Source organism: Clytia hemisphaerica, unplaced genomic scaffold, assembly GCF_902728285.1.
Source record: "Clytia hemisphaerica strain Z4C2 unplaced genomic scaffold, Clytia hemisphaerica genome assembly, whole genome shotgun sequence".
Classification (NCBI taxonomy): domain Eukaryota; kingdom Metazoa; phylum Cnidaria; class Hydrozoa; order Leptothecata; family Clytiidae; genus Clytia; species Clytia hemisphaerica.
Window position 1 is genome coordinate 1,481,249 of NW_027103968.1, and position 14,448 is coordinate 1,495,696.

General features: G+C 34.9%; 1 protein-coding gene across 6 annotated transcripts in view; it reads right to left on the reverse strand.

Annotated features, from left to right (window-relative positions):
• The window catches only part of LOC136810472 (guanine exchange factor for Rac 30-like), an 83,534-nt gene that overhangs the window by 45,551 nt on the left and 23,535 nt on the right, over positions 1–14,448 (reverse strand). For 5 of the 6 annotated variants that reach the window (XR_010847110.1, XM_067067034.1, XM_067067035.1 and 2 more), the window contains one exon: positions 5,164–5,278. Coding sequence is in view for 5 of the 6 variants with exons in the window: in XM_067067034.1 (XP_066923135.1) it covers positions 5,164–5,278 (115 nt within the window). In the remaining variant the exon portion in view is untranslated. Of the gene's footprint in view, positions 1–5,163; positions 5,279–7,549; positions 8,066–14,448 lie in introns of those variants that run through there. The other variant, XM_067067039.1, reaches the window with a different exon arrangement.

The window sequence follows — 14,448 nt, forward strand, 5'->3', positions numbered from 1 at the left end:
ACTCGACAATCGAAAATTTGGATCAAATAATAAAAAATCAGCAACAGATTTGGAGATTGAAAAATCATTCCAGATAATGATTGGCTAACCAGAATGATCAGCTCCCCTACCCCCGCAATCTTTCCTATGTCTTATGGGGCCCCAGCAGTTTGCGTGAAAGCGTGAATGGGCTTTTTCACTTGCGTGAATGTGTTAATTGGAAAGCTTTGCGTGAACAAAAATTGCGTGAATTGCGAAAACACATTGCGTGAATTGCGAAAACACATTGCGTGAATGCGTGAATTTGGGTAAAAAATATGCGATTGCGTGAATTGATAGTGGGGAGGGGGGCGCTCTCTTACACTACAGATTATTAATACTTGGTTGTCTTTTCAACAGCCGAAAATAACTATAATTCATCACAATAATAAAGACAATATCATAGCAGTAAAGAGACGTTGAATCATTATTTCCACTAAGGGGATACATAATGTTTCAAAATGTCAACACAATCTTTAAGCAAGTTTCCTTTAAATTTCCCAATCCTAAACATTGTTTTTTATTAAAATAATTCATAAAGTTTTTGTCATGTAAAATAACTTATCATTGCTCAACCTTAGACCATACATACGCAGCTTTTTACTCTGTCTTCGTGTATTGAGGTTTTGAAGTGATAAAAACAAGTACATGAACATTAACATAAATTATTGACAGTGAAGAAATTACGGTCAGAAATTCCTCTAAAAATACAAAAGGGTCAGAAATTCAAATAATAAAATTCGAAATAATTCACTTACATTGTGGGAGCCTGGGAGCGAGCTATATTCAACATGAGCCGCAAGTAATCGAGTTCTTTTATGCTTTAAAACAGCTACCAAGGAACCACTACGCAATCTAGGATACGGTGATTTAGGATAATTCTCGTCCATTATTCCAAGAAACCAAAGGTCTCCTTGTATTCAAAATGCTTGTTTGAGATTTGTATTTGACAATAAAAACTGTATCACTTGATTTTTCTCATAGATCACGAAATGATCACCTTTTTTTACAAATTTATGCTAATCAAATGCCAGGCTTTTTGTTATGAGGGAATTAGCATGTGACAGAGAAGAAAATTCAAAAAAGCTTCTAGACAAACATAACGATGGTATAAAGTTTGTTTTTAGCATTTGATGTTTATGACGTTGTAACGTGATTGAAACTTGTTAAAAATGACGTTTAAATGATGTATCAAAGACTGATGTTGCACGTAATCTTCCCAAACTCCCATTGAGGATGAAAAAATATCTTCAAAAAGTTTACATATCCTAAATCTAAATAAAAGATTCTGCCTTAAATGCAAGAAAAATCCTATCTACAAACTAATCTAGGCTCTAGGCCTATCTTCAGAGGCGAGAGAGGAAAGTTGATAGACTAGAAACTATCATCACTATCGAATGTGAAATCCGTCATAAAAGACGCTAGTCCAAAATAGCCGCACGTCCAAATTTACTACTCAAATAAATACTTTGCGGTAAATAAATAGCCTGTTAATGCTAGTTTAGTCTAAAGCCAGTTTGAATCACGCACTGCATAATCTGCCAATATTTAAACAAAGTTTTCCCAACTGAGAAAAAATTCTGAAATACAAATGAAGGAGGAACTTTCGGGTGAGTACAATGAAGAAATCAACAAATGAAAATTCAAGTACCCCCTAACCTACCGAAAATCATGAAGATACATGACAAAGGAAAAAAGAAAAAAAAGGGAAAGAAAATGAATTATAAGACCCGGGGTTGGGGTTCCTTCTGACTTTCGACCCTCGACCCCTTAGCAGGACTAAAAAAGATAGAAAAAAGAAAGTTTTGTGAATTCTACGACTCTTTTTGGGACTAATTTGACCAAATTTCAATCTTTCTGGGGGCAAAAAGTTAAAACTTTCCTATTTTTCCTACCCTTTAGTGGGACTTTGAAAGTCCAAAAAAGGTATCCCCAGGGGGGGGGGGGCAGCTGGGCAAAAGTACCGACGGGTATGTGCGGGTCCTGAGGGTTCCTTTTCCAATATGTTTAAATAAATGCACTGTAAGGGTCGGAAAAACTAGAGATGCACTGTAAGGGTAGAAATTTCAGAAAATTCCTGAAAAATAGATATTTTGACCAAAAATGCTAAAATTGTGACAATTTTTTTGCACGAAAGGGATCGAAAATTTGGGGGAAAATGCACTCTAAGGGTATGATTTTCACTGATTTTTGCTGCACTGTAAGGGTGCAATTTTAAAAGCTAATTTTTGGCCCGCACATACCGTCAGTCCGCAAACCCAGTGCCCCCCGGAAGGTATCCTTAAGGGTCCAAGACTAACATTCACCAGCAAAGAGTTTCAAGCGACCTTTATAGAAACCCTGGAGGCATTTTCCAAAAAAAAATCTTTTCATCGAATAATTTTTTTGGAAAGTGGCATCCTAATGGTAGCATGTATAGCGTATAAAGGTCAGTGCACACAAGGCTCAAGAAAGACTAGGTTTCTAGTTAACCCTTTACCCTTAATGCTAAATCATTTCCTGAGAGCTATACTCTGAGTACTAACTTCCTTTCAATATCCTGACATTTAATTGCTTGGAAACTTCAATGAAAAAAGATGGAGTTTCAAATACTACAAATCATTTATAAGACCTTACGATACAAAACAATGAAAAATGAAACTCAAACTCATATTATTTAAGACTTGAACCAAATAAATTGCCACTGCTTTTGTTATACTACCCATCAATCGCTACAAAATAACCAAATCCATATTAGGGGAAGCATATTCAGATAACAGCGAACGTCCGGATTCACAGATGCCCAAAGGTTTTTAACCGTTCAAAATCTTCTAGAAGGCAGATACTTTTCATCGATAAAGAATCTTCTCACTACCTGTCGGTAACCAGTAGTATTCAACAAAAAAAACAACTGAAAAACCCAAAGCATTTATTTATATTCAATATAACTAAGGAGGGACCAATAACATTAGAGTGTTCATTTCAGACAGTTCCCTTCTCTGCAGTCTTCTCACAGAGATTCAAAAATTAAGTTTTCAAATTTACGAGCATCTATTAAAAGTGTTACATCACAGTTTTGAGCAAATTGCAGAACAAAAGAATTCATGATATTCATAACGTAATGTTTTCTACGGAAATACCACGGTTTTAGCCAATAGTGGCTAATCTAAACTAGACAAAAGTTGTATAAAATTTGCCACTGCTGGCAAAAACCGGGGTCTTTCCGTAGAAAACATTACGTAATGATTATCATGAATTGACAATTCCAGTACATAAATACAATTCACCAAAAACATCAATACATGATATCTAATCACAAAATTTCAAAAACCTGTAAAACTTCAACAAAAATCCAAAAAGCTTTTAGAAGAAACCTTAAAATTTAAATTAACCTTAAACCAAAATTTAACAACACATCAGCAGAATCTTTATTATACTTTATTAACAACCTACCGACCATCATTACATTACAATTACAATCTTATAACATAAGTTATATTGGTAATGTCGCTAATAGTTTTCAAGGCAGGAAATTTTGTATAATTACCAGGTATAATTGTTATGACCGTGTATAGTCCAAACTAAGAAAACATTTATATTGAAGTAAATAAATCGTAGAAATGAATGAAAATTATATTTAGCAATTCCAAAAGTGAAGGATCCATTTTTTGTAAGGTTCTTGGTAAACGAAGAATGAAAAAAACACTTTTTCAATGGTTTTAAAAATATAACTTTAATCAAGATATGAGATTAAAATTTTCAGGAAAAATTAGCACATTGCGCAAAGACGAGATAAGCACCTTGCTAATTAGAGGTGATTAGTTAGAAGGTATCATTAAGTATTTTTTAATGAACGTGCGATATACAAATCGAGTTATATAATCGACATATACTTCCCAGTTCGTAAAAAATTCTTTTAGAAAAACGCAGGAAGGCAATATATGCCGAGGTGCTAGGCGCGCCTTAGCTCTAATGCCGAATGAAGTATTAAAAGAAAAAGGTTCGATTAACCATATATTAACTGTATAAGATACCCCGGTCTGGAAGTCTTTTGTTTCTTTTTATTGTTGCGAACTTGAACTTTGCGTTGAGAAATTATTTTGTTTTGCTTACTTTTTGATCGTGTGATTAACTTTTGAAGCAACTTTTAGTAACGTAATCAAAAACTGAGCAAATCGATTTTTATAATCGTTATTAACAAAGGAAAAAGTTAACAAAAAGTTACAACAATTGGCTACCAGACCAGGGATTTTTATACGGAATATGATTAAACACTTGAGCTTTACAGTCGATTTCAGTACCGCACAGTCTCCAAAGAGTTTGACCAGTTACTCATAATCAAACTCCTTTAAACCTGAAAACCTCTTCCCAATCTAATCAATAATGTTAAGAAGATCGGATCACAGCTTTTCGTGACAAGCATCAAATCCATCCTTATTGTTTTGTATCAGATATCAAAAAAAATTTAAATCCAAATTAATTAAAAACTTCGCAGATAACTTAAAGCTGACAAGCCGTTAGTTTCATAATGCAGACTGTATAAGTTGGCGAGAGAGTTTTTAATGATCACGATACATTAACTGCATGATCTACAACGATGAGAAGATACAAGCTATCAATATGTATATGATAACATTATACAACCATCCAATTATGTTTCATGGGTAATACAGCTGTAGTTTTTAATGTGAAATTTTGATATTCTCATCTTAGTAGTAAGTGAGTCTTCAACCGCATTCGGAGGCGACTCGATGGCTTCTCCTTCTTCGATAGCTATCTACCCGAAGGTAGGGAAGGGCACCACTCTCTCTACCCCCCTTGATCCTTCTTTTCAATTGCTGAGAGTCTAGCAGAAAGGCATTAAGTATCCTTTTGTACTAAGAACGAAGTCATTGGCCCGGCCTAGGATGAACCCACCACCTTGCGCACCGTAGCCGAACGCTCCACCTTTGCTCTCTCATCATAAGAAGGAACTGATAGATTTATCGAGTAAAGCCATCTTTGCTATAGTCATTGACAATATATTACGATACTCTTCTGTTAGTTTCCAAGACAACTAAATCCAAACCGAGCAATGTTAAAGGAAAGTTTGCTGATTTGCTAACTGAATATTGTATTCCAAAATTATACAATAAAAGTAATAATGTATTTTAAAAGGAAACTTACGGAGTCTCGCTTCGGATGTTCGTTGATTGTGTCAAATGTTTTGGATCGAGCACGTGGTGAACAAACTTCAGCCAATCGTGGACTGGAACACAAATCATAACGCTGGCTGTAAGACCTATAACAAGAACGATAGAAATGGTTACGGATCGCTTTGAGTTTTATCCTCTGTAGCACGCGATCTAAGAATTCTCTTACTGATTACACATCAAAACTCTTAACGTCGCAGCAGACATTTTAATTCCTTCAATAAATCTGGCAGGTAAGGAAATTCGCAGCAATTTAGCAAAAATCCAAGCTCAACCTTGAGAGATATTCAAAAGGCGCCACTTAAGCATCAAGCACCATTAACAAGTTCTTGGCTAGAATTGGAATTGACCAGGAAGAGATAGAGTGCAAAATTATCCGTGCGAAGATCTGGCACCCGACGTAGACACTTTTTTCCAACACACTAAAGCTTTGAAAGTCGATTTTCAACATCTGAAAGGTTTGGATCCACGTCATAAATTTTGCAGCAGTAGGCCTGAACCCCAATCCTCGTTTTTGGGGGGATTGGCAGGTTCAACTGAAACATTTTTAGACTGTGGGCGGCCGCCAATCACGTAAAACAACAATCGAACAATATCCCTGTTTTCCTAAGGTGTGATTAAGTAGACTTTGACCAAACATAAGTTTTTGGGTCACATGGCAAAACGAAACTTCAAGTCTTTAAGATCTAGCAATATTTGTTAAATATCTTGTTTAGAAAATCGTTTATTGCATTAAAGGAAGCTTAGCATCGGAATGATAATTTGTTGTTATTGGTTTTCCATTGCCTCGCGTGATTTTGTAAAATCAAATCTGAGATATGGGTTAGAGTAAAAAATTTGGAAAGGTTTTCGTAGTAAAGTATGTTTGAACTTTTTCCTTTCTAAAACTCGAGAAAACGTGAAAAATGTTAATAGTCCTACGTTGTTTGTCCAGTGTCTCCCTTTTCATACAATAGGAAGCACCAGTTTTATAAGCTCCGAATTGAATAGCATAACAAATTCTTCTTTCAGCTTCATCAATTACCCCTCAGTTCCTAAAATGCTCTTATTTCGCTACTTTGGGGAACTTTTGAAAAGTCTCTAACCTTTTGTCCAGAATTGTGTAAGCTCTAACCAAAGGGACCTTCGGGATTCGAAGAATTAAGATGCTAGCACCTATCGAAAAATTTCGAAAGGACGAGGTTTTCCTGACCGCAATAATACCATTATTCAAGTTGCGTAAGAACATTGGGTGAACAGGTACATCTATTGAATGTCTGATTCATTCTATTGAATATTTCGCCGGTATTGGTATAAATAATGTGACGTCAGAGATTGTATACATTATAGAAATTGAGGTATACCGCTAAAAAAGAGAGATTTCCTTGATTTACCTCTTCGGCCGTTTTATATTTTACATTTTGACAGGGGCATAAAACTAGGTTTGCATACTGTATTCGGCAACTAAGAAAAAGTCATTTGAGCAAAACACTATTGTAGACTGGCACACCAGCCGGGCTGGAACGGTATCACGCGGGAAAAGTGAGTGTGAGAGTTAAGGGAAGCGTAGGAAGAAAAGTTATTGGCGGTAAGGGCTGAAGGCTAACCTCTTACCAACTTTTGCTCGTTCTCCTACGCAGCTCCTATTTTAACAAACACCCTCCACCCTTATCTTCCCGCCTTCTGACATGATTGATCAACAGACTAGTTCGGTAGTCTTGGATGTTTCTGGGTAAAGAAAGAGAACCGTAAGAACTCTTGCAGAAGAATGCTCTATAAGCTCTCTAACTATAAAATGACAACACGTGAAAAAATGTCCATTTATAGTCAAAGCATGGCTTTTTGAGTCAAATTATGGTTTTTTCAGTAACCGCAAGTAAAATAAACAAAAACAACTGCAGTATGTTACATGACAGCCGTGTCTCTTTAAAAAGAACATTGAATAACTTCCACTATCAGTCAAAAAAAACTTGTACATTTTAAAATATATTTAACAGACAATTTGAGGCTCCGAAGACGAAGACATAAACAATTTAAGGAATATTCCCTATTTTACGTTAAGAAAAATTAAGCAGCTAATTTGCAATCATCATTCTCCCTGTATATTTTGCTGCAAGTAACATGTCAAAGCTGAAATACGTTTTTTGAAAAGGTTGTATAAAGGATATCACAGTTCCATATTCATATTCCCCGGTTGAAACAGTCCTTGATAGTTACCCCAATAAAAGTTAGTTTCCCAATAACTTTTTGCAATAGAAGAGGAAAAACAAATGTCCGTAGAAAAAGTAGGCGATTTGAAGTTACCTCGGTATTTCGACCGATATAATCGTCCTTTTGCAGCGAATGGGTTACAGAGCAGATGCCTGCTTTCCTAACCTTACCTCATATTATCCTGCGCTTCTTGCATCCAAATAGGTAGCGCGTTCACAAACTCCTGTTCATCTTCCTCATCATCATCCGCCTCGCTTGCCGACGAAAATAATGAAATCTTCTTGGATAAAGATAAATCACCTGTCGTCAACGCAGGATGAGAAGTTAAAGTGCAGCCGACAGACCGTCGGAATGATGGTCGATGCATGATGTTATGATGTTCAGGTGTAGTACGATAACCCATTATATTTCTCATAGCCATACGAATAATATTACAGGCTATACCAATAATACAGATTTCAAAATCCATGTACTATATCCTATATCCAACCATTGGGATCAAAAAATTCCCAAATGTTAACCAAACAACACCAAGATTTCTTTTTATCCTGAGCAGCAAGACTCCAAAAGTGAAAAACCAACAACGATTTCTAAATCATTAGATTATGGTAGACCATGTAAAAAGGTTTCCACGAATAACATTCAATTCAGAAAACAATATGGTATTCAATAAACCATAGACTATACCATCAATATACCTCTTCTCTTGTATCAAATATGTTGGTTTTAGACGATTGTTTGAATACGAAAATCTCTCTAGATTGAGTGTATTATTTGAATAATTTATCTACTGTATCGCACTAAAAGTTTTAAGAGCATTAAGTAGGGGGTTAGAAACAGTTTTATATGACAGACTGAAACGATAAAGTGTGAGCAATTTGTTTTGAGCAGTTTTTATAAGAATATGAGAAACCAAATGGATCTAACCAGACGTCTAGGAGACGTCCATCTAATGTTTCTAACATTATGTAGGATGTTTGCTGGCTGAGACCAGCGGTGGATCTGACGGTACAAAATTTATGACGGAGAGTGTTTCATTTAGCCATACTTCTTACAAGGAAATGAAAACCCTCTATCAAACCCACCACTGGGGACTATGTTCTAACTATAAAATCTGAAGAAAGATTGCTCCTAAAATGAGATATTATAAAAAATCAGCACCAACCACTAGAATGAACGATTTGCAAGTATTGATAGATCGAGCAATAGTTTCCACATCACAAGTCTAGTCTAGCATATAACATTAGATGTCTACACAATTAATAGCTCCAGTCGTTTAGGACTTTGGGGAACAATGATGACATCTGATGAACTAAAGATTTCCCAAATATCTAAACTTTTGCAATATACAATAATTTACACAATAAGATCAAGGAAGGCATTTAGACCTTACTCTTGAAGAGTAGTTTCACGCTTGGAGCGAAGAAATATAGGATGTAGACACAGGCCAGCATGCACAATCTATTTCAAAACTGTTCTTTATGGTAAAATACTGTATCCATTTTCAATCGTCACTTTTTAGAAGTAATTCTAATTACATTATCGCAAAATTTCCATGTTAGCTTAATAATCTCTCTTGGAGGTTACTACCATAGGAAGGAAACTATAAGTACTAAATATTGAATGAAATGTTAGTTTGTTTATTCAGAATTCTTACTGTTCTTTTAAATGGACATGTTGGTTTTCTACACATGAATTCCCGACGGGTAGCATAAGACGTCACCGGAAAATCAATATCAAAATATATTGGAGAGGAAATCATTGATATGAATTCCACTCGAAATTACCCTAAGGTATACTTGTCCGTTCTTGAGAAAAAAACGTCTCAAAATCAAAATAAATTGAAACTTCTGAATAGATACAAGAGATGGAAAGAAAAAAAGAACGATTCCGATCCAAATCCGTGACCGTGTTCACAAGATAGCCTTTTTGCTCTACTATAAGTTTTTTATGAGAACAAACTATATTAGAACATAAGGTTTCGACGGCCAAAACATTTTAAGGCTTTATGGACTCTAAATTGCACATAAATAATTAAAATTGGTGAAATTAAGAACATTGTAAAAACATTTCAGTCTCAAAACTCAAAAAAGTTAAGAACATCCGTAAAAGGCATAAAAACGTGTATCAAGTTAGAGGGTTCCTTTAGCTTCACGAGTTCCAAAAGACCAAAACACCATTCTTTCATTCGTTCATTCTTTCATTTCCACACACAAAGTTTAAACTTTCAAACAACTATCGTTTTCGTCAAGATCCTAAATAATACGAACTAACTTAGAAGAGACGATTTCTCTTGACCAGAAATACAAAATATCAGAGCCAATTTAATGGTCAGCGAGTGCAACCAGAAAAAGGTATTTGTAATGAAACCAAAACTCTATCTCTTCAATTTGGAAAAACAAACACCGAAACTTTAAAGCAAATAATCCATCGTTATTCTGGCATCAAGAAAATACAACATGTTTACATTTTGCCTGACGCTTAATCCTGTTTCAAACAGATTGCATCGCGGTATTAAGAAGGGAAGGATGGCAATAACTGTTGAGGATGTTGTTAGTTACGGTCAGCAGTTAAAACTTTTTTTTATAAGAACCAAAACTCATATAGATACAATTGAAAATCGTTGGAAAGATATTTTCAAGGGGCACGCATCTAGTCCACGCAATTTAGGTGGCCGTTGAAACATGCAGGCTGCTCAAAGGAAGACCTTGCAAATACCACGGGACATCGGCAACAGTGGAGAGGACGTGTCATCGCAAGCCGAGCAAGCTTGACCTGCGCAAGGTTGTGGATTCAAATCCCAGCCGGGTCATACCAAAGATTTCCAAATTGGTACTTGATACCTCTCTGCTTGATGCTCAGCAATTAAGAGAAGAATCAGGGGTAAGTGGAGAAATCCAGGGAGAAAGAGTGGCACCCTCCCCTACCTTCGGGTAGATAGCTATCGAAAGAAGAGCCTTCATGTCGCCTCTGACTTACATACTTATACAGATCACTGGATTCCTAACTGAGCTCTCCATCAGAACCATAGCTTGAGACTCTTCTAGCTAGCGGGATGAAGGAAGCGGTACTCGGATACTGTAAACATCAGGAGGGTCTGAATTTTCCGAAATCTCCCTGATCATCTCATTTTCGGAGATCCTCAACCTTTATTTCACAAAGTTTATCAGATATCTTATTCATACAATGGCGTGTTTTTACAAATCATAGAACTGGAACAACAAAAGAAAAACGAAATTATTGTCAAAGTGGATGTGATAAGATTACCCCGATTACCCAAGAATTATTATACACAAAAAACAAATCAAACAAAACAAGAATTTGATGAACAGGATATTGCCCGATTCTACTTAAATAGATTGTTGCGTTGAAAATGAAAACAAAGGTTCTTGGTAAAGAATGCTATAATCACTGGATTATAATACAGTCTCTAACTCTCTCTAATTCGAACTTTTAGAGGAAGTCGAGTAAAGAAAAGTATTCTTCGAGGATTTCCCATTACCGGGAAACTAAGAATAAGCGAAAATCCACTCTACCAGCTAGCAAAGAATGTTTATCTAACGGTACCTGGATATAACAAATGGACGTTAGATGGTTTATGTTGTATGACTTTTTCTTCCAGCTGCTATATACTTTCTAAAAAAGACACCCTCCGAATAGAGGAACTATTTCTAGGAGCACTAGCTTCAAAAAGTTAAAGTGGAAAAAATAATAATTGTCATTACAGTATGTGGCCCCCAAAACGTCGATCAAATTTAAAATTTCTCTCAAATCTAGAGGAAAAGAGGTTTTACAAAAAATTTTGCTGCATGAAAAACTTTAACATCTCTACTTTATTTCCCGACAGTTCTTTTTCCAAATTTTCAATTTCAACAATATTTTTCAATCGCTTAAAGATAGGTAGCTTTTTTCTAATGGCCCCCAAAACGGAGGTTTGAAATTTTAGCGATTTCTCGAGATCTCTTTAAGATATGAATACAAAATTTTGACCATAGTTTGGAAATGTGATTTAGAGGGTTTTGGGCATAAATTTGTTTGATAAAATTTTTAAAGTATACTCCTGGTTGTCAAAATGGAGGTTTGGGGCCCCCAATACGTAGGTGTAGTTAAAATCAAATTATTAAGCCCAGTGGTAATAGGGGGAAAAACTATGAACATATTTGTGTTTACCCTTAAATTTACGACCCGATGGATAATAAAATTTATGATGTTTATGAAATATTTCAAGATTTTCGATTTTGCAAAGTCCAAACTGAAAATTTAGGGATTTTCAAAATGACAATTTTGATTTAATAAACGTCTTAAACAAGTTTTTGAAAATCAATCTCTTTTGAAAATAGTTCCATTATGGAATAAGCTGTGAAAATTTTAGAAAAAAAGCTCAACTGAAACTGAAAATATTAAGCTTTAAAGGTATTTTTCTCCTATATTTTGCAAAAGAATGACAGAATTTGCCGGTTTTGCTGATTCAGCGAAAAATTTTATACATAGTGTTAATTTTTTGTTATAAGCTTTTAACTCTAGCTGATGGGAATGGAATTCCAAGATATTTTGCTGTTTCTCATATTTAGAATGTTCGGTTTTATCAATGCTGGTTCTAGGACCCCAAAATACTGATTGACCTTTAAGATGCTATATCTTTTACTCATTCTCTAAAGTCACGGATGTATCTGCATTTTCTGAACGGCATTAGGTGTAGAAAGTTTCCTATTTGTTTTCCCATTTTCATAACTTATTTTCAATATCTAAGGAGCTAGAGTGAGTTATATGCAATTTTTATCTAATTTTGGTGTTAAAATATTCCCTTCAGGCGCAAATATGTTATTTTGAATCTGTCTCAAACCATCAAAAACATGCTCATTTTTAAGTATAACCATCATTCTTTCAAAATAAACAAAAATTGTTTAATTCTGATAAATCTACAAGTCAGAATCCTCATTTTAATGACGACCTCCGTTTTGGGGGCCGTCTCCGTTTTGGGGGCCGTCTCCGTTTTGGGGGCCAAATACGGTACTGTATATTAAAAATTTCTCATCCGCCAGTCAAAAAGATAAATTACAACAAATTCTATATCCTAATATCATTAGAAAATTCACCAAATCAATCGAAATACATCTTTGATCATTCTTTTCCATATCAAACAGTAAGTATCCTTATTTTCAAATAAATACGATTCGATACACAGTATGGACTCTCTAATCAAAATCGTTTGTGGAATAAGGTTCAAAAACCACAGATCTCTTCAAAATAGCCTAGAATACCAACCCCTTTTAATCTCACGCGACGCCTTCGGTTTTGAGGACCAAATAATTTTAACACTTCTGAAAAAAGTTACATTGAATAACAGGAAAGATTTTCAGTAACCCACGACTTATAGGTGTGTAAAAAGTACCTCACGACGCATTCTACAAGAGCCATGTCTACAGATAGAAAAAACAAGGTCATTTCTTCGTCAAAAAACCAAAAAAATGTCAAGCGGTTATGAAAGTCTAAGAACCTAATCAAGTGTAAAGTTGACATGTGAGTGGCGAAATTGAACATCAACTGCAAAATATTTGAAATTCAAGTAACTGCAAAAACTTTTATCACCTCAATATACGTTATAGCATTACCAAAGCTAAAAATAGTAAAATTGTGCCCTAAATTTTAGCACTTCTTCAAATATTATGCAAAAGGCAACCAAATTTTGAAAGCAGACCTTTCTGCAATCCATCCAACATCGTTGTTACAGTTTGCAAACCATGAGAAAATAATACCGGCTACAAATTATAAATACAACCTTCCCCAAATTAAAACAATTATATACAATCACTGTTAGCCTGTGTACATCAAAAACAACCTAAATTTGGCAAGAATAGAAAAATAGGCCGGGTCATTGAAATATCTTCAATTTTGTTTTGCTCAAAACTCACCAATAAAATTAAAATAAGGTACTGCTGTTCGCCAAACGTAACTGTTCCCTGTGAAGACAGAAAACTGCGAGATTTGATAAATGCATGATGAAACCAACGAAGAAAACAAACGAAATACCCATAGTACCCCATAGATTCATTAGGCTACGTCATATCTTCCTTTGTTCCAAGTGCAAGCCCTTCTCCACGGGATATAAGCAACACCACATCAAAACATAGGCTTAACTGTCATAGTCTCTCTCTACTACCTTAGTTTTAATTTCACAGACCTTTAGCCGTACTTGTTACTTATACAACCCTTATGCAAGATCCCACTATTTCTATCTCGAGCTCATAATCTTTTCAAGATATAAGATCGAACCTACATATTTTCATGACCCAGACCCAAAAGTTCCAGGAAAAGAGAAAAAGTTGAAAAACAGAAAATGTTGAGTAGAAGAGACTGCATGAATGTTAGAAAAGAATTTGGAAATCGAAAATCGAGAGAAAACCTCAGATCTAATAAACCCCAACAACATGTCTTAATACTCCTGACATAATAAGCTGACGTTTAAAGCCGAAGAAGTTTTCGAAAAAAAACACATCATATACGACATTTTAAGGGCTCTGACCATAGTCCAAAAATTGATTTTGGTATTTGAACATAAAAGTTATATTTCAGGTTCCTTAACACTTTTAACAAAGAATTGCCTTTATAAATTGCTTTTTAATCGAATCCCTTAAGAGTAATTAAGAATTTAATTGCAAAAATGACGTTATGAACTTTAAAAAGATGTTAATAATATGTTGCATCACCCTCTTTTACAAAAAGTGCTTAGTTTTAATGGGTAATTAACTTTTTTGTTTCAAAATTTCTTTACACTGTCCGCAAAGAATTGAACTATTTTAAATTTTGCGGAAAATTTTTCTAAAACGATGTGTCAAAAGTTATGACTGTTCTTTTAAGCAAAATCCAGATGAAAAATTGATGAAAAACCACTATTTTGAAGATTTCGAGACAAAGAAGCATTTACAAAACTTTTCCGCAAAAATTTTTATTGTTCGGTAAAAGATACACCATCTACTGCGAAAATTTTTTCAAAATGTTTTTTCTTCACCGAAACTAAGCTCTTTAAAGTTGAAATACTCTTCCTCGCAAAAAGTCTTCATTTTCTTCT